Raw genomic sequence first — 21,413 nt, forward strand, 5'->3', positions numbered from 1 at the left:
AACAGTAAGCTTAAGAAAGACAGGAAGTAAACTTAAGAGAGGGAAAGAGTAAGATCGAGAGAAGTTAAAGAAGGAGAGAGGAGGACAAGTAAGAACAGAGATGAAGTGTAAGGACAAGAAGTGAGAAACACAGGGCAACACAGGGAAACACAGAGAAACACAGGGAAACAGCAACACAGAGAAACACAGGGCAACACAAAGAAACACAGAGAAACACAGGGCAACACAGAGAAACACAGGGAATAGAGAAACACAGGGCAACACAGGGAAACAGAAACAGAGAAAGGCAACACAGAGAAACACAGAGAAACAGAGAAACACAGGGCGACACAGGGAAACACAGGGCAACACTGAGAAACACAGAAAAACACAGGGCAACACAGAGAAACACAGGGCAACACAGAGAAACACAGGGCAACACAGGGCAACACAGGGCAACACGGAAACACAGAGCAACACGGAAACACAGGGCAACACAGAGAAACACGGAGAAACACAGAGAAACACAGGGCAACACAGAGAAACACAGGGAATAGAGAAACACAGGGCAACACAGGGAAACAGAAACAGAGAAAGGCAACACAGAGAAACACAGAGAAACAGAGAAACACAGGGCGACACAGGGAAACACAGGGCAACACTGAGAAACACAGAAAAACACAGGGCAACACAGAGAAACACAGGGCAACACAGGGAAACACAGGGCAACACGGAAACACAGAGCAACACGGAAACACAGGGCAACACAGAGAAACACAGGGAAACACGGAGAAACAGAGAAACACAGGGCAACACAGGGAAACAGAAACAGTGAAACACAAGGCAACACAGAGAAACACAGAGAAACAGGGTGACACAGGGAAACACAGGGCAACACTGAGCAACACAGGGAAACACAGAGCAACACAGGGAAACACAGAGCAACACAGAGAAACACAGAGAAACACAGGAAAACACAGAGAAACACAGGAAAACACAGAGAAACACAGGAAAACACAGGGCAACACAGGAAAACACAGGGAAACACAGGAAAACACAGGGAAACACAAGGAAACATTCATGTACTTTTGACACCGAGCTCCTAATCTCAGACCTTGTGTCAAACACACAGCTGCTTTCTTTCTTTTTCTTTTCTGTCATGAGCAAAGGAGAAAAGGAAGGAACAAACACTTCGGTTGGACTAACCAACTAAAGTGTCTAACGACACCAATGAACACAACCGAAAACAAAAAAAAGCCAACATCACACCACTGACCGACAAACGGTCTAAACCCAGAAAGGGCTTAAATAAGGCACCGCGTAAAGAAGTCAAGCACACACAGGCGATATGGACCACGAGGCAGGGCGCACACCACCCGAGCGCGGCCGGCAGCAAAGAACAAAACGGCGCCACCTTCTGGAGGGCGCCCTTTCCTTTTCTCTTCTCAGCCTGCAGCTTTTAACCGGAACTGTGCACTGCTGAATCTTGGGATCAGTAAAAGAGAGAACTTCCATTTCACTGTATAACCGCCAGCTGCTCAATGTGCCGCACACATTCACATCCTGATTTCAGACTGCTGTCGTGAGCTTTGCATTAAAAGGAGAGAGAAAGAAAGGAAGAGAGACACACAGAGAGAGCGAGAGGGAGAGACCAACTTCTCAGGAATCTGAAGCACTCAAGGCCAGTTTCTTAGAACAAGATTAGTCATATCACCACTAACATTCCAGTCTAGTCCAGGTCCAGGGAACAGGTGAATGTTTTTATTTCTGAGGCATAGCTAGTTCACTGGATTTGAGCTAAACCGACCTCATATCGGTAGAACATTGCAGACCTGTTAGTCCATGTGTGGCGTCTCTGAAAACCCAGAGACTGAGAGTGACTCTAGTGATCTCAGAATTACACCACTGCATACTCGCCATCTGTCAATCATCCCATCAGCCTCTCCTACTCACAGTGTATGGCACCCAAAGCTTTAGTTTAGGTGACATAGAACAGTATTCATTTTTAATAGGCGGAGGTTACAGTAACCTAAGTATCCTTCTATAACCAAAGCTACACATCAAAACGTGGAGATCTACAGGAGCTGTAGGGAGACCGTAGGGGGAATGCAGAGGACTACAGAGGACCGTAGGGGACAATAGAGGACTGTAGGGGACAATAGTGGACTGTGGGGGACTATAGCGGACTGTAGGGGACTGTAGGGGACATTAGAGGACTGTAGAGGACATTAGAGGACTGTAGGGGACTATAGGGGACTGTAGGGGACAATAGGGGACTGTAGGGGACATTAGAGGACTGTAGGGCACTGTAGGGGACCATAGGGGGACTATAGGGGACAATAGAGGACCGTAGGGGACTGTAGGGGACATTAGAGGACTGTAGGGGACTATAGGGGACAATAGGGGACTGTAGGGGACTATAGGGGACATTAGAGGACTGTAGAGGACATTAGAGGACTGTAGGGGACTATAGGGGACTGTAGGGGACAATAGGGGACTGTAGGGGACATTAGAGGACTGTAGGGCACTGTAGGGGACCATAGGGGGACTATAGGGGACAATAGAGGACCGTAGGGGACTGTAGGGGACATTAGAGGACTGTAGGGGACTATAGGGGACAATAGGGGACTGTAGGGGACTATAGGGGACATTAGAGGACTGTAGAGGACATTAGAGGACTGTAGGGGACAAAATTCATACAAATGTACACAAGAAGATATTGGAAATTAAACTCAGTTTCACACAAATCATCTTTTTGGTGGTGGGTACTGACTCCTATGGACAGAAGGATATGTTTAGTGTGTTTTTTAAAGAACTATAACCACACTGATGTGGACTCCCAGTGTAGAACTGAGTGTACGAGTGATTGTAAGTGTAATTCTAAGTGTGATTGTAGGAGTGTTTGTAAGAGTGATTGTAGGTGAATGTAGGAGTGATTGTAAGAGTGATTGTGCCTATTCTTCTCATGATTTGGGCCCAAACACCTAACCAGAACAATACGATCAAGCCAGCGAACATAATTAATGAGTGAAATCAACTGGATGATTCAAAATTCTGGCAGGATTTTTACTTTTGGAGGATTTACACGCCTCCTTAGCATCAAACCAACACTCTGCACATCGTTTCGGCTGATAATATTCTTATGTTTTTTTATTTGTTGAGTAGACTGTGTTCACACTGGTCATGTCCATTAATAACCACTGTCAAGCCATGACAACATGCAGAGGGGCAATATGTATGTTTCCATTAACATTAACATTATACTGGATGACAAACTTAAGTCATTATGAAATGAATTGCAGTCTGTCAATATTTATTTGTCACAAGTTTGTCATTCTGTGAAGCCTTCGCTGTGCACATACGCAGGGGACAACTTGCACTAAAGAAAACCGTGTGTCAGATTTTCATGAGCTGTGAGGAAACGGCCTGCTTGGAAGAGTTTTAATTTGTTGCTACACTCACAATGACCTAACGCTAGGGCTGTCCGTTGCCATGGTAACACGGTATCCGCTAAAAGCAACTTTCCTCAGACTAGCATTGTTTTGTTTGGTTTGTTCTGTAAGAGCTGGAAGGATTGTGCAGAATGAGGTGACGGAGGTGAACACAGGCCCGGCTCAGACTCTGAAGTCACGGAGCAGAAGATGACGACCAGGCACAGATGACACCGATAACGGACAGCTCCAGAACTACAGCAAGGATGGGGGAGATTTACAGCTCTGTCTGTGTGTGTGTGTGTGTGTGTGAGTGTGTGTGTGTGTGTGTTTGTGCGCACATGTGTGTGTGTGTGTGTGTGTGTGTGTGTGTGTGTGTAAAAGGACCTTCTAAGCATGGTGGCACTGGGACCATTTCCTCAGACATTATAGCGAGACCAAAGACTTTCATTCCTGTTCAGACGTAGCCGGTCTTGCTCAGCGCTGACATGGAAGTCGTTCACAAAGCAAGTGAAACAGCGTGTGCTCTGACCAGGGAGATGACTTTATAGTCAGTCACCAGGTATAATACGATAGCTGACAACTGTGGATAAAGGTCATGTAGGCTAATCAGTGCGAGGTCTGGTAAAAGCAGTTTCTCCCCAGTGTCAAAAAACAACCCAGAGTGAGTCACGGAGGCAAAAAGATCCGATCGGTTTTTCTTTGACAGCGGTAACGTTAATCTTCTGTGTGATAATGTGAACATGCAGCTCTGGAATCCTGATTGTCACAACAACGTCACTGCCAGGGCTCGCTCTCGCTCTCTCTCTCTCTCTCTCTCTCTCTCTCTCTCTCTCTCGCTTCCCCCCCCCCCCCCATGTTGTTGTTAATATGCGAACCCGTTTAGGTGTGTCAGTGTTTGTATGTGAGTGAGTATGGTTGGGAGGTTGAGTTCGAGTTGTGTGGGGCAATTGGCAGCCAAACAGAGCAGGGCATTGGGGCTACTGCAGTTTACCCCCTGGGTCTTGTATGGTGTAAATTACATGCAGTTTGGTCTCGAGACACGAGATCTCCCTGTCAGAGTAGCGTACGCTCGAGCCAAACAATTCCCTCCTTCGTCATTCTCGGCTCCTTAGAGACAGCAGTGGAGAATGACAGGGGAACTTCAGGTTAATAGAGCTCAGGTTTGCATGCTCTGTGTGTGTGTGTGTGAGGCTTCCTTCTAGCTACAGAGCTTCTAGCTGCCATGCGTCTCCAGCCGCATCACCTTGGGCGACCTCTAGTGACGTTCACGGCTACGAAGCTGTGACGAATCCGCATTAACACGTACAGGATCCAGGTGAACAGAACACAGATGCAGAGCTCATGACTGGTGAAGCCTAGATGCTCACAGCTGGGAGTCACAAGGCTTCTCTCCAGGCTGAAGGGGAGTCTTCCTTTGCTTCTCCTTTTTGCTCACAGTGCCTTTTCTTTCTGAGAAATAAGGCAGAATCCCAGGCTGTGGGGGTCAGAGAGGGCAAGAAAGCACTAGAGCCTGGGACCCAACAGAAAGACAGAAGGCCATGTGTGACTCAGGGCCTGGTCAGGTCAGACTGGAACGTGGAGATCATACTGTTTCTCATTAGCCTCCCAATGTGACGTGCTGACAAGCACCAAGGAGTGAGAGGAGAGTGCGCGCACACCCATACACACCCATACACACACACACACACACACACACACACACACACACACACACACACACACACACAGACACACACACAGACACACACAGCGCTCATGTTTTCTTCACACTGTACAAGATAATGCAACTGAAACGTGAACTCCATGACACTGTGCAACCTCTGAAAGTTAAACTACAACAAAGATTTTACAGCGATACATTTACGAAATTCTGCTTTGGTCATCCATACGCAACTTTCTTTTTGTCAGAAACTGGAGTCCCGTAACCACGCAGCTGGAACAGAAGTGTGCAAGGCCAGGAAGTCTCGTCTCAGAGGAGACATCAAAACACCTTTCTTCTTCTTCTTCTTCTTCTTCTGAGTCCCACATATGTTTTCGGTTCACCACACTACTGTTTGCTTGGTATGTGAGTTGTGCATAACTCCAGACTGCTCAGGTTTGAGACGTCTATCGTACCAGCAGTTGCCATGCGAGTCTGGAGCACAAGTTCTGTCACTGCCAGAAAATAATTGTAGCTTGTCTTTGGTTACTGTAGACTATGACACACGACATGTTTAAAGACAACAGATATTAACTCATGACCAAAAGCAGCATAATCGTAACGATGATCGCCCAGTGTAAAGCAGGCGTTAAACACGTAAGCCAGCATGTCAGCACAGACAGTAGAACAGGTGACTTGGGGTGTCAGTAGATGGGAGAACAGGTGACGTACAGGGTCAAACGTTTGCCATTAGTGAGCTAGGCAATGACCTCCTGAGAGCAGACCGATGTTGCTGTGTGCATTTTTAATGCCTCTGTTGCTGTTTGTAAGTAGTGGTACTTGACATCTACGGAAACTAAGAAATGTCCTAAAACAGGAAATGGTTTGTGAAAAACACAATGTCCTTGTACGAGGGCACATTTTAACATTCCAGCATACTGTTATGACAGTGTTGGGTCTCCCGAGGTCAAACCTCCCTGTCTGAGAGGACCCACAAAGCAGACGCCTCATCCACATGGCTTTTCCCTTTAAGTTCCGTGTGTGTTTCTGTGACCTGACACATGTATACACACGCACGCACACACACACACACACACACACGCACACACGCACACACACACACACATACCATCATTTCCCATAGTGCTAGGGCTATTTCTAAATCATTTCTACAACTTGATAACACTGGGAATATTTAAAGCAGAGACATGATAGATATACAGATACACCGAGAGATATTGAGATTCTAACAGAGAAGGAAAGACGCAGAGACAGAGATATGGAGAAGCAGAGCAATACAGACAGAAAGGGCGAATATTGTTGATTCTATATTTAGATTTGAAGTCATGGAACAGTCTCTCTTCCCCTCCTCTGCCTCAGCCGAGCCATTTGATTGGCTGCCGGAGTTCCTATCTGCTGGCCCATGAACGTGTAAGACATCTTCCCTTCTGCTCTCTCCCTGAGCCAAAGCGAGAAGCTGCTCACTCTGCAGACACACACATGCGCGCACGCGCTGCATAATGAAGCGTGACTTTTGCTTTCTGCTAATACAGCCTGTCTCAGCTGGAACGGAGTGGGAAAATGTTGTCCTCCAAAACGTTATCCCAGCCTGTCCTCCCAGCGCTGCCTCTGTGAGCAAGAGATGCTCGTCCTCCTGAAGGTTCCTACGTTTGCAGACGGCAGGGTTACAGTGTGGCTGCCTGATGTCCATTCACTTCTGTCTCCCTGTCCTGAATCTGTCCATCACTGGGAGTTGTATCCTTTTTTACCCCACCTTTCATCTCAAATCCCTGCCACAACTTATGCACAACCTCCAAAAGAATTTGTACTTTCCAGAAAGCTGTTTTTGCTAATTGCTTTGATTAGAGACTTCCAAATAGGTTTAGTTTAATTACACTTCTGCAGTGCAAGGGCAAGCCCACGGTTCCTAGGGATTAATGCTAAACTGCAATTATCGAGAGCCCTCGGGCAAAACCAAACAAAGGATAACACCAGATCTTTCTGCATCAATATCAAATGAACTGATGAGATGTAGAAAGCTCTGAATGAATATACCGGTGTCAGAATCTCCTTTTCTGCAGTAAGAGTCATTTAAACAGTGTATCAAATGCACTGCCATGCATTTTAAATATGCACCCCACCACATTTACAAATGCCTTGATAAACTGTAAGTTTAGGCTCACTGACATAGCACCAGCTTTGTCACTTTTAAAGGTTCTCCTTTGATCTGCTCATTTAGGTGTCATTTAGATGTCCATCGGCATAGTGACAAAGGAGAGTAGGTTTCTAACTGTGGACATACCACACTGGAACATACTGATCATTAAAATTAACAAACTGAACATTAAACCACAGGAAAGCCCACAAGATTCATGGTGGGGGTTTTTTTTCCAGGATATCAGATCATTTGCCGAAGGGAAAATGCCAAGCCCCAAACTGCTGCCAGCATAGAACTGGGCACCGTGCATTGACGGAGAACAGCAGGTTCCTGCCTTAATTATCTCTCATACTCAGGAAAATCGGCGCTAGCGCAGGCCTTCGACTGAGCTGCCCAACGGTTCGTCACCCGTATGTCGCGCCCGCCGTAAACGAGTCTCCTCTGTCTCCAGCCGGGGCCACACACCGAGCGCGAAGACGAGAGACTTACGGGGAAGTAGAGAAGAAGAGCTCCAAACAAGATGGTCTCCAGCAGGATCAGTCCTGACGCCCTGATGCTCTGGAAGAGAAAGACAGAACAAAATCGTGGTGAACCAGGGTGCTGGCAGCTTTGGTTCGGAGCTTCATAAAGCAGGCTGAGGCCACACCGAGGCTCTATCGTTTGCCCCCCCCCCTTAATGAAGCACGAGTATTAACGCTGAATCGCTCCTGTGCCCCACAGGCTAATGCCAGCCCCATGAACGCAGCCTGCCCCTCCCTGTGTTCGCAGAAGTGCGACCGAGTAACGCGACTGAGCTGAACACACTGCAGGGTACACGGCGGTAAACGCAAACAGCTCGCCGTCGCCAAGCCGTGTTCCGATACCCGTGAGAAAACAGCATGAAGAAATAAACGCTGAGCGCTAGACTCAGGATCACTGCTCAGATCTCAGGTGTATTTCAGCAGGAGAGAGAGCGTCAATTTTTTTTTCAACGCTCCGCGCGTGCCGTCTGCTAGGGGAAAGCGGTGAACAGATGTTGATAACCCGCCGACTGCAATGAGACAGCCAGGAGACACAGGCAACGCACGCTGAAACAAAAACGACTTCAGGCAGACTTCATCTGCTGTCAACATCCACCAGAGGTCACCTTGGAAAAAAAGACACCTTGAACTCCAAATCCTGTCATCACTGGTACTTAATTTAAGTCACAGTACCAAGTATTCAAATGGAACCACAGCCACCCCCACCATTTACCCATGAGTCAGGTGTGAGACACAAACTGATCAATTAAGTATCAGTGATTACAAAACTCAGGACAAGAAAATGGAATTGCGGTTCAGAGGTGAAGATCTCTAGTATAGATGACCCCTCCGGATGCCTTGCGACCCTGCTCTGTGAACCTGAACCCTGTAACCGAGCACACACCATCTACGGTAAAAATGGAAACGTCAACTAAAGGGTTAATGCACTTCATGCTTGGTCTGAATCAAAACCAGCTGACAGCCACATCACTGGGAACCGCAAACAAGGGCATTGATACCACTCCGGCTCGCACTCGGGTGAGCGAGCACTGGGCAGACTGCACTCGAGCACGCTCAACACTGGACCGGGTCAGACTGGTCGGTCTTGCCGTTCATCCTGGTTCTTAATCCCAAACACATGTAAAGGCCTTTGAATGGGTCCAGTAAAAGCCCAGATGCACGTGTTTTAGGGGTCTACTGAACCAGTAGGTAGTGTGGGCATCAGGAAAGGTTTGGGTCTGGAACTGCAGGGTACAAGCAAAGAGAAGCAGCTGAAGACCACTGTACACTCAGAAGGCTGCAATAAACTAAACAACATGATCAGCAAAACGAGGTTGCTCATAAAAAATGAAACTGTACTGCTCAACTCCTGAAGCTCGACCACCACGCAGAGTTTAGGTCCAACATATTGCGTTTTGATTTGTTTACATTCATAATGAACTGGATCAGGTGTGTTAGATTAGAGTTGGACAATCCTGGACTAATGCATATACTAATTCATCTGAAATAATTGTAATATATATGTAGTATAATCATATTACTAACACTAGTTTCACTGGTCACCCTGTCAGTCACACCCAATGATTTAGCTTCTGGTCAACAATGATTTAGCTTCTGCCAAAAAAATACCTGTTTATTGTGTATTTTTGCATGCTGAATCCAAATCTGTTTTCAGTTTCTCTGTTTTTTGTTCCAGTGTACTCATGTCATTATGTGCAGTATGGAAAAGCAGCACTAGGGAAAGTGGAGACCTTCTGTGTTGACCACTGCTGAACACCTGACAGATGTTCCTATGTACAAAAATCATACAGTCTACATTTTACAAGTACATTTCATTTGTACATATTTTAAGTGTAATAACAGACTTAATTTTTAAATAATATATAATTCATGTAAAATTTAATTTTACTGTCACTTAAAAACCATACGTAATAGAAATACTCTAAAAACAGACTCAAATTCAGTATAAAAGTTCTGTATTTTACTTTGTGAATTACAAAAAAAGTTTATATTTTACTGCCCAATGTACCTGCTGTTGTTAGACTGAAAATTTTGAGAACAGACATCTTAAATGCCGTTTCTAAAGACATCCCGCATTCACCACCTTGTAGCCATTGTGAAAAAGGTAAAGTCAGGACAAACAGCCAGACTGATGAAGCCAGTTTGGTCTTTTCTATCCACGGCACCTTTCTTCAGGAAACAAATAGTATTGCAGTGCTGCAGTCAGTCTCTGTCTGTCTCTCTCTCTCTCAGCTAGTATGCCTTGAAAAAAAATCTCAGCAGATCGAATAACTTTGAGGGAGGGAGATTTGTTCAGCTGTGTGTGTGTGTGTGTGTGTGTGTGTGTGTAGCTGAGCCTGAGTGTGTTTGCTCTTACTCAGAAGGAGCCCAGCACTATTTATGCATGGAGAGATGTCATGGAAAGCACTTTCTAAGAGCAGATACAGACGCTCCTACAGTCATGGAGGTCTGACCTGAACTGTCTCGCACTCACCCTGCCTTGATCTCTCTCTCTCTCTCTCTCTCTCCCTCCCCTCTTTCTCCCCCCTCTCCCTCTCTCTCTCTTTCTCTCTCCCCCCCTCTCCCTCTCTCTCTCTCTCCCCCCCCTCTCCCTCTCCCTCTCTCTGTCTCCCTCTCTCACTCCCTCTCTCTCATACAAGCACATCCATTTTCTTTGTTGTGGTTCTTAATACTACAAGTTTTCAATAATTCACCAATAATCCATATTTCAGCTATAGAGTTTTTTCTTTTTTTAAACGTGAAAACTGGAAGCGCGATAGTGAAAGGAGGCACCAAACGTAGCCCTTTCATGCTAGTTTCAACGCATCACATATCCTCAACTCGACTATTGTTAATCACATACTGTTTATTACATAAGTACACCGTATTATGCTAATGACTCAGTTTCACTGATACTTCACTAATCTCATTTTCAACGCTACTTTCTCAGTATGCATTTGAAATGATTTACTTCTGTTTAGAGACATGGTGTTTGACTGTAATCCTATGCCAACCACAGTTGCGATTTAAGTGATACATCTTATTGCACTGCTGCTGCTACAGTATGCAATGTAGACAGAGCACAGCAACTTCGTCCAGCCTCAAACCTGGAGGCGGCAAACATCTGCTTATGAACGCTGCACACCCACCCTTTTCCTGTCTCAGTGTGAATGTTGCAGTACGAGAACGGTGTGAGTTTCGGTGTTAGTCTGACAGTGTGACATTGCTAAAGTCATATCTATTTGTCCGTCCCTGTACGTTACCCGTGTGACCCGAGTTGCTACCCTATTACGTCTCATCGCCGTGGTCACCACCAGTGAGCCTCACCTTGTTCCTGCGGAAGTGATAAACCACCACCATGCTGAGGAGGGCCAGCAGCATGAACAACCCCTGCAACGACAGCAGGCTGAGGCGCAGGTAGCCGCCGGCCCGGGCGACGCAGGGTGTGTCATCCCTGCAGTATGCACAGCCCTCCTGGCATGGCAAGCAGAGGCTGGGAGCGTCGTCCTCCTCGTACGGAGCCTTCCCTGTGTGGAGCGCAAAAAAAGGCTGCATTATAAAATCGCAACAGTAAAGGCTGGTGGATGAGAGGTGGGTGTGATTATGCCGCTTGGTAAAGACTCGACTCTGACATTTACACACTGGAGCTTTTGATCCATACCAGTTTTGCCAAACGGAAGTAGCTTGAAACTTGACTTTATATTAATTTGGTGGCAAGAGCCGCATCAAAGCTGACTCCGGCTAAACTGTGGTTCCGTTTTGCGGCGCTGCACGGCTGTGACATTCGGAGCTCTCCAGCTGTCGCCTGCACTGTCTCGCTGGCGGGCCGGCCAGACCGTTTGATGTGCTGGCCCTGGCGAGCACCATCTGGACTAACCCTTTGAAGCAGCATTTGCTGCAGCCTCACACACCAGCCCACGTCTTCCCACCTTATTCCGATCCGCATTCACACGTTTCACGTCCAGGGCATCCAAATGAGTTGATCAAACAGCATAGCGAGTAACGCAGAAAATACCAGTGGAATTGCGCCGTTCCCCTACACAGGCCAGAGAGTCCATCTCTCCCCAAGTACTGTGACCTCCAGAGCCGGGCTGGGGTCTGTTTATTGTTTTTTTTTTTTTAATTATTGTTTCTTTGCTGTCTGAGTCATATAAAACCGGCAGACTGCACTGTGCAGTTCAGCAGAGAGGTTTTAACCAACTGCAAACTGGAGAGGTAGCTACTTATTACAGCCATTTTAGCGGCTTCACGAGTTTAAACTCAGCCGCGCGGTAACGTTAGCTTAATTTTAGTGGTTTGTCGCTTGAATTTTATTTGTCTAACTAAGCTGACTAATATAATTTACTCGAATGTATTATAAATGACATTTTCTGACTACAAAAAGCACTTAACTTGCTAACGCTAACTGCTAGCTCCGTGTCGTGTCAGATGGCGGTTCCTGCTGGCTCTTTCCCGCACGCTTGCCGCAGTAGATCACAGCTTGGGCGAGTCCTCAGTGTCGCAGCCAGTTTTGAAAGCTTTTCCGAACTGCAGTTTTGCCCGCACAGCAGGTTGAGGTCTTAAGTGTAACAGTTTCATACAAACTGTACCATGTATGCGCAAAGCTGCAGTCGCTTGCGTGGTGGTAGAGTGCAGCGTGTTAGCATTAGTGTGTCTGAAGCCTGCCTACTGATATAAGCCATCTTGTCAGTAATGGAAATATGAATGTTGTTTAAGCTGTTACCCTGCATGGATGCCAGCACTCGCGATATTGCTCTGGTGTTTTTCACTTCTCATTTTTACTTCCGTCGTGTTACAATTTGAAGGTAATTTGAAGGCAATATTGTGCTATTGTGTCATCATTTCAGGGTCAGCTACAAGCCCTTTCTCTGAACCTTTAAATGCACAGATGTAAGATGCTAGTGGTAATATCTCACTAAATTAGCTTAGCAGTTCTAGTCTTGACCAATCAGTTGGTGGTGGCTTTCTTAATTATACTTTTTAATTACATATTAAGACCAATCCCTAAGATTATAGGGACATGTTTTTTAGTTTTATTAACTCCAAACATCTTTCACTGGTTAATGTGATTGCTGGTTTTAGAAAATTCTTTGGTGACAGAGACTCACCACCTGAAAGAGAGAGGGTAATGCGACGGGTATTGTTCAGGGGGACTGACCTGGGTCTGAGACCCAAACAGGGTCGCTGACCTCCGCCTTCGCCACAGAACCACTTCATCTGAATGGCCACAATAGGTGTTTAACAACTTGCTGATATGTCCAAGGCAACTTAGTGCATAAATCGCACATGTGGTTAGAATGAAAGTATTGAGAACAGACATCTTAAATGACATAAAATTAATCCAAAGGGGGCGGATAGGGTTGTTGCCATGGTTCCCATGGGGGATTGGCATCTCCTTGCATCATTCTTCCAAGCAAGCCCTAAATATAGTTCTGGCTTTCAAAATATGCTTAACAACACACCCACCCACTATGTTTCTTATGCTTAAAGACACGCCCACCCACTATGTTTCTTATGCTTAAAGAGAGGCCCACCCACTAAGTTTCTTATGCTTAACGACACGCCCACCCACTATGTTTCTTATGCTTAACGACACGCCCACCCACTATGTTTCTTATGCTTAACGACACGCCCACCCACTATGTTTCTTATGCTTAGAGACACGCCCACACACTATGTTTCTTATGCTTAAAGACACGCCCACCCACTGTTTCTTATGCTTAAAGACATGCCCACACACTATGTTTCTTATGCTTAAAGACACGCCCACTCACTGTTTCTTATGCTTAAAGACACGCCCACCCACTATGTTTCTTATGCTTAAAGACACGCCCACCCACTATGTTTCTTATGCTTAAAGACACGCCCATCCACTATGTTTCTTATGCTTAACGACACGCCCACCCACTATGTTTCTTATGCTTAAAGACACGCCCACCCAGTATGTTTCTTATGCTCAAAGACATACCCACCCAGTATGTTTCTTATGCTTAACGACACGCCCACCCACTATGTTTTCACTAACCCCCCCAACCAAAGCGATCTAGGATCAGGCTTGGTTACATCAGAGGGAAGCAACAGAAATTGAAGGAGATCACTCCAGCAATTTGCTGGGGGTCAAAGTAAAAAAAAAAAAAAAGGAGGTAATATTCAAACGCTTGAACACTTTAGTGGAAAGTTTTTGTGGGAGAACCGTTGGGCTGTAGTTTTTTTATTGTCAACAGAAAGATCTGGGTTGAGTTGGGTTGACCTACATTTTAGAAGACACGACTTATAAAAAACTAAAAATGACCAAGGTACGCTAACTAAGCACTGCAATAAATGCAGCGAATAACATAGTTTAACCTCACCGAACATGAGGGCAGTTCTAACTTCACTATCCAAAACTGCAAGGTCTTTCCCTGCAAGGGCTGTCTGCTCTGGACTCTGGTTCCAACGCTCATTCCCCTGATTCCATTCCAGGACAAATGGGAGGAAGTAGGCCTCTGTGAACAGTTCTTCACAGACGTCTGTGACCCCGTTCCCTCACTGGCTTGTTGCATCATGCTGTGCGGTGCTACAAATTTGCCTGTGGGGACACAAATCTCCATAACAACAACGCAACCAGCAACCTCTCTGGCTCTCTGAACACTGGCACTCTGACGACTGGCAGATCTGCAGGTGGCCAAGCATGCCAAGACTAAAAACAACAATAACAGCTTCAAAACAAACCATGGAACAGTTCCTGATGGAGTTGGAAGAGAGGTTTGGCCTGCACAGATTATGAGGACAAGATGGCAGCCACATCTCTCTCTCTCTCTTTCTCTCTCTCTCTCTCTTTCTCTCTCTCTCTCTCTCTCTACCACTTTTCATTCTGTATGTTTATGTGCTGTTCGTGTGTTCGTGTTTGGAGCTCAAACGCCTCTTTCCTCTGAAAGGTAAGAAGGAGAGATGGAGAAGCAAAGATCTCCTACAGAGCCCATTCCAAAGAAGAATGGCTCAATAAGACCCCTCACTTCTGACCGACCCGACCTCATTAATATCACGCTCTGTTGCAGTGCTTTACACGCGCAGTCCCCAGGGCCCGGTGACCCGCAGTGTTCTGTCAGCATCCCGCTCCGACGCTCCTGATACGCTCAGCCGCTAATTAGCAAGTCTTTCTTGGTTCAAGTTAGATGTGTTGGAGCAGCGAAGCAGTTTGCTGTGTGGGGAGAGGGGTGTGCCAACATTCTCACCGTTGCCACGCTTTTAAAAGGTGTGACGGTATGAAGTAGCACAAGCATAATGTGCCCTTCGTAAGAACAGCATGTCACAAGGGGACACAGCATGTGCACGTCTTCAAACGAACAAGGAACGAGGGACATTAAAGAAAAGCAAACAGATCCATGAGGTTTTGTGTACGACATTTTTCCTGTACTTTTACACCGATGTCTTTTAAGTCTTTGATAGAAGGCAGGAAGGTAGGTGTCATGGCACAATCCTCTCTGTGTGTGTGTGTGTGTGTGTGTGTGTGTGTGTGTGTGTGTGTGTGTTAGGGGTGTTTCTAGAAGATGAAAGCCAAAGGGGGATTAGGACAAAATGTCCAGGTAAGCAAGCCCAAATGTGTCCTCCTCCAAAGAAGGTTTTGATTTAACAAGAAACAGCTTCACACCATTTTGTGATTATCATTGAGTACATTAATAGCTTTGATTAAGTCTTGTTTATTAACAAATTATATTGCCTAAAAATATGGGCATTTGACTATATTCTCATAACTAATTTTCATAACTATACTCTCATAACTAATTTTCATACCTATATTCTCATAACTATATTTTCATAACCATTCTCATAACTATATTTTCATAACTCAGTTTCATAACTAATTTTCATAACTTTATTTTCATAAATTTTCATAACTAATTCTCATAACTATATTCTTATAACTATATTTTCATAACTATTCTCATAACTAATTTTCAGAACTATAGTTTCGTAACTATATTCTCATATCTAATTGTCATAACTATATTCTCATAACTATATTCTCATATCTAATTGTCATAACTATATTCTCATAACTATATTTTCATAACTAATTTTCATAACTATATACTCAGAACTATATTCTCAGAACTAATTTTCATATTATGTCTGACCTCTTCCTTTGCTTCCTTTATATTCCTCTGATATTTTTCTTTCAGTTACATGGTTTCACAAATTTACAGTTTATTATCACTACAGAACAGCACAATTCATAAAACCCTTCAACAGACTTCAATAATGGCGTTGCAGAAAAATATTCCATAGTGGAATACATCTCCATTTCCCAGCTGATCCTCTATATAAAATTAACCAGCCATTTTAAAACAGACCTAAGATCTCATCTTTAAAAAACAAACAAACTAGTGTTATGATTCATTACTGCTGCAAAATAATTCAGTTCCCAACTGACACTTTTCTAACTCTTGGGCCATCCCAAAAACAAAAACAACAGGAAAAACCAAACAGGAACAAAAACAATCGCGGTAGGCTCAAATCTTTTGAGACTCAAGTCCAGCGTGAGTGTCCTAGCAACAGCGCTGCTGTGTGGATTAGTGGATGAGCATGCAATGGCCTGGTGACATCCATGAGAAGAGTTCCCATGCAGCAGCCAGTGCTGACTGCGTGTCTGAGTACTCACGACTGAAGCCGTTGATGGCCACTCTGCTGGGGTGGTAGAAGCCGCTCTTGCAGTGGCACTTGTATTTGTCCAGCACAAAGCCATGTCCCGGGATGGGCCGACACTGGGAGAGAGCCAGAGGTAGAGTATGAGGACAGAGCTTTCCTGCACACCGGCTGATCAAAACATAAATGCCTTGACCACCCCTTACACCCTAGACAGCGCTGACGTTGTGTTTGTGAGAACGAAGGGGATATGGGTAACAGAAGCTCGAATGGGTAGTGAACAAAACAGGAGCCTCTTGGCTATTAAAGGATGGGGCGGATTTTTGCGGTGAGCTGCAATCCCTGCAGGATGACTTGGCCTGCACCATTCACACCCAGCCTCACAGACTTCTGCTGCATCCAGCATGTGCTGACTTCTGACTGACAGGACAACTGTGTGTCAGGTAATGGCCAAGACAATGCTGGGATGTACTGACTGACTGACTGAGTCAATCAGTCAATCAATCAATGAATCTATCTATCTATCTATCTATCTATCTATCTATCTATCTATCTATCTATCTATCTATCTATCTATCTATCTATCTATCTATCTATCTATCTATCTATCTATCTAATCGGAGCAATACATGGGATTTTTTGGGTGCCCTTCTGTGCCAGTATTAACAGTTCCCTGTCTCATCTGCTCATTTTTTAATGCAGTTGTGTACATTTGGCCTTCTGGTATTGGATGGCGCTGGATCATATTTTCCATCTCACCTACTAAAGCCCCTGGGGGAAGAGAGCATGTGGGACTTGTCTATATACCCCCCTTTAGTTTCAGATTCAGTCAACCTTCCTGGTCTGACAGACAGTTCTCACACATCTGCAGTACATATAGATTCACAGCATGCCATGCAGGCACACTGAATAAGACTGAACCCATAAAAACATCACAGACTCGCTTATTTCTTTAACTGAAACAGAAGGAAAAGAAAGAGTGGAAACTGGTCTTGCTTGAAAACAGTACATCAACAGCAAGCTGAGAAACTCCTGAACATGTCCCTGTCTCAGTGCCTGCTCCCAGCAGGACAGTTCAGGTGTGCTGTGTCAGGAGAGAGTGGTGCTGAGTGCAGAAATGCCCACCCAGCCTTAACACGTCCACGTTCCAGTGCTCCCTGAACACGCTATAAAAAGCCTGAGGCATTCGAGGGCTCCTGGTGCCTTAATGAAGGACCAGGCTCCTGGATGCCTTAACGAAGGGCTAGGCTCCTGGGTGCTTTAACGAAGGGCCAGGCTCGTGGCTTCCTTAACGAAGGGCCAGGCTCCTGGATTCTTTAACGAAGGACCAGGCTCCTGGGTGCCTTAACGAAGGGCCAGGCTCCTGGGTGCCTTAACGAAGGGCCAGGCTCCTGGATTCCTTAACGAAGGACCAGGCTCCTGGATGCCTTAACGAAGGGCCAGGCTCCTGGATTCCTTAACGAAGGACCAGGCTCCTGGATGCGTACGGAGGGCTACCTTCATAGATCTCCAAGTTCCCTGAGTGTTCAGGTGGAACGCCAGACCTCGGCAGAAGAACATCCCAGCTTGTTTGGTTTGGAAATAATAGTCTGTTGGCTATTCACATCAAGAACTGAGTTATGGCCGAAACAACCCGAACACTTCGTGAAGCTCCTCTCAACCATGGACATAATAAAAATGTAAAAATCTGTAAATAAATTCATCATATAATGAGGGAGAAGATAACTAAAACAAAAAAATTGCAATGTAGTCAATGCAGTACAAGAGAGCCTATGTGGACGGGAGTGATCCAAGCATTTTAGCAAAATGATCTACAACCATGTGTGAAACGAATTACCCTAAAGAAACTGAACAGTTAAAAAAGTCAGAAATGTTTGATCGTTAACATTTTAAACACTGATGTACAGTAATTACCTAATTAAAATCTGTTTGTGGAACTCTCATTAGAATTCTCTCTCTCTCTCTCTCTCTCTCTCTCTCTCTCTCTCTCTCTCTCTCTCTCACTGTATCTCTCTCATGCTCTCTCTCTCTTGCTGTCTCTCTCTCTCTCTCTCTCTCTCTCTCTCCTGCTGTCTCTCTCTCTTGCTGTCTCTCTCTCTGTCTCTCTAATGAAACTAAATTAATGAAAAGTGTCAAGCCTTAAAGAATCTGGATCTGCGCAAACATTACAAGCTTCCTCAGACTGGAGCCGATAGCAACCTTATCATTTATAGTGAAGAGTTTACCTGCTGAGCTGAAAATGTGCTCACAGCCAAGACTATAACCACACAGAGAAATACTTATCTAGGAACAGGTCTTCTTTGCTGATATAACTGCATTCACAGCGTGTAGAATATAAAATGAATCACAAATCATTGCTTTTTCTTATAAGTGGTCTATTCTTGGCTCCGACTGTGAGACAAATAAAATTGGAAAGACTACTACAGTTTGTGGGAGCAAAGCTTTCAAATTGTAAACTTTGGTTAAGACAAGACAGAATAAAGGATGGCACAGACGCACCAGACTCCCACCAATTTCACATCCAAAGAACTTTCTAATATCTGAGGTGTTGCAGGATGGATCCACTGGCTAAAAGCCCTGTCACGTTTAATCCGTCTGCTTTCATCAGAGAGATGGAGCGAGGAAAGGGGGAGCAGAGGAGTCAGAGAGATGTTTCAATTGAAAGGACCTGAGAAGAAACAGGTGAACGTTAAGTCTGTCGGAGAAAACATATGGAGTTGATTTGCAGCCTGTCCTCAGAGCTGTAACCCCGAAGCAGAATCACGTTCGTCCAGCACTGAACAACAGGTGAGCAGCACCCCACTGCCATGAGCAGCATGCTTATCTTAGCAGCTCTAAACTGGGAAAACCTAAAGAGGCAATCAGCACGTTTTGAAACACATGAAATGAAAATGAGACATTAGGGAGAAGAGGCCAGCAAGCCGAAAACAGAAACAGGAAATAAAGCAGCAATGGAAACGGTATGACCTAACTGGTCTATAACTACATCATACAAACCCATTTAGCCATGTGCTCGCCCTCCATTTGAGACACAGATTTAGCAGCTGCCTCTGTGTGTGTGTGTGTGACACTCAACTCTAGCATTGGCTGAGGCAATAACAACAGTCACAGTTTCACCCAAAGTTGTCCAGACATGCTGGTGTAGGCTGGCCAGCCCGGTTTGGCCCGCTGTCCTAGGTCCAGGACAATGCCTGGATGGACACATATCTTTTCTTCTATTTCTGTTGTTTGTCTTTTTGTATTTTCAGTTGTTTGTCTTTTCTGTTGTTTGTCTTTTGATTGCTCTGCTCATTTTTGTGGCACTTTGGTCAACTGTTGTTTTTAACTGTTTTTTACAGATATATAAAATATATATAAAAAAATTTTTTTTAAAGATATTTTATAAATGAAATAAAATTTTTGTCATCTTTCTGGAGTGAACTGGTGGCTGCGTTCCATTAATCAATATTATTTTAGTGTGTCACATACATGTGAAAGGGAATGCTTTGTATTTCATTGGTACATCACCTTGTACCTCACCTACCGGCTAACTGTAGAACGGCTGTGCTCGAAATGCGAAATACCAAGAAGAAAAATGACTCCAGTTCTCAGTAGTCAGCACAACCTTTCTTCATGCATTGACATTTTTAAAATAAAGGAAGTAACCTATGTTGGGTCATGCTGGTGTGACTGGACCACAGACACCACACCTACCAAGCAGTATTGGATTTTATGCTTCATATAAGACAACTATGAAACTGTTTAGGTTCAGTCATGTAGTTCTGCATTGGTTTTGTCTTATAAATAATGTCGGTGTGTGAGAGTCCTGCTGTAAATGAGGACTAAACGAATTATTCAACCAAATGCTATCCTGACAGCCAAACAAAGCTAGTTTGTCATAGAGAGCTGATGTCATTTCAACTAGCATGACTATAAACGCCTACAGTCACTCACTACAGGCATAATAAGCTAAGTACTATCTCCAGAGTTGCAAAAGATGATTTTGTATAACCCAGTGGGTATAATTCACTCAGATTCCTGAGACACTGAGCTATCAGACTATCACTTCTACATGGGTCTGATCACATAACCTTGCCCTTTTGGACACCATACACCAGAAGTCTCTGTCCAAATCAATGATGAATAAACGGAACATCACACTGTTTTCATGCGTACGTAATGAAAACTACTACGTAGCATCCATGGTTTCTACCCATGTTAAAATGCTATACTTTCACTAAGACTACAGTGAAATCCAATCGTCTTCATTTGGGTTCAGTCAACCATTTCTACACTGATGTTGTCCTATAAATAGCCTCATTATTAACATTTCCTCAATCTTCATTAAGTCTAATATACCTTGCGCTTTGTGTTACCAGCGAAAGATGGCTGCCAGAGAGCACACGCCAACACAGGCAGCTAACCCGCTCTCTTCTGAGAGATAAAGGCCATAAGGCCGTGATGTGGACCTAAGAAAGGACCGGACGGCTCGCCGAACCAGCAGCTAAATGTAGCGCTGTGCTGCATAACCTCCTGGACCCTGACTGGGGCCCACGCGTAACAGAGCTAGATAGATGTAGCTGACATGCCCAGGGAGTGTGAGGGTCATGGGGTCAAACACAGTGCGGGATATGTAAGGACCCCCCATCCGGATCTCTGAGGCCACCGGCTCAACTGCTGCGGTGGAACAGAGCAAACACAGACACTCAGAATGAGAGGATGGAATGAGAGACTGAGAGAGAGAGAGAGAGTGAGAGAGCGACAAAGAGAGAGAGAGAGGGAGAGATTAAGCAGGATCCATATGTGGCAGTCAGTGGAGTAGAAGCTGTTGTTCTCATGTTAATGTGATATATACATATATGAATATAGAATGTCTATGTGTCCTCTTCTATCTTCCCCCATCTAAGTGTTACATCGATTTCATGTTTGTGCATCGGTCTGAAAGCTCTGTAGTGCTCTACAGTGCTCTGTAGTGCTCTGTAGTGCTCTACAGTGCTCTGTAGTGCTCTACAGTGCTCTACAGTGCTCTACAGTGCTCTGTAGTGCTCTACAGTGCTCTACAGTGCTCTACAGTGCTCTGTAGTGCTCTACAGTGGTCT

At 45.0% G+C, this 21,413-nt stretch overlaps 1 protein-coding gene across 2 annotated transcripts in view; it reads right to left on the minus strand.

Moving 5' to 3' along the window:
• The window catches only part of gpr158a (G protein-coupled receptor 158a), a 60,279-nt gene that overhangs the window by 19,355 nt on the left and 19,511 nt on the right, over positions 1–21,413 (minus strand). For both annotated transcript variants that reach the window (XM_027029636.2, XM_027029634.2), the window contains exons 3-5: positions 16,352–16,454; positions 11,038–11,237; positions 7,700–7,768 (exon numbers count right to left, since the gene is read on the minus strand). In XM_027029636.2, coding sequence (XP_026885437.2) covers positions 7,700–7,768; positions 11,038–11,237; positions 16,352–16,454 — 372 coding nt within the window. The remainder of the gene's footprint in view (positions 1–7,699; positions 7,769–11,037; positions 11,238–16,351; positions 16,455–21,413) is intronic.

Source organism: Electrophorus electricus, chromosome 10 (genome assembly GCF_013358815.1).
Source record: "Electrophorus electricus isolate fEleEle1 chromosome 10, fEleEle1.pri, whole genome shotgun sequence".
Taxonomy (NCBI): Eukaryota; Metazoa; Chordata; class Actinopteri; order Gymnotiformes; family Gymnotidae; genus Electrophorus; species Electrophorus electricus.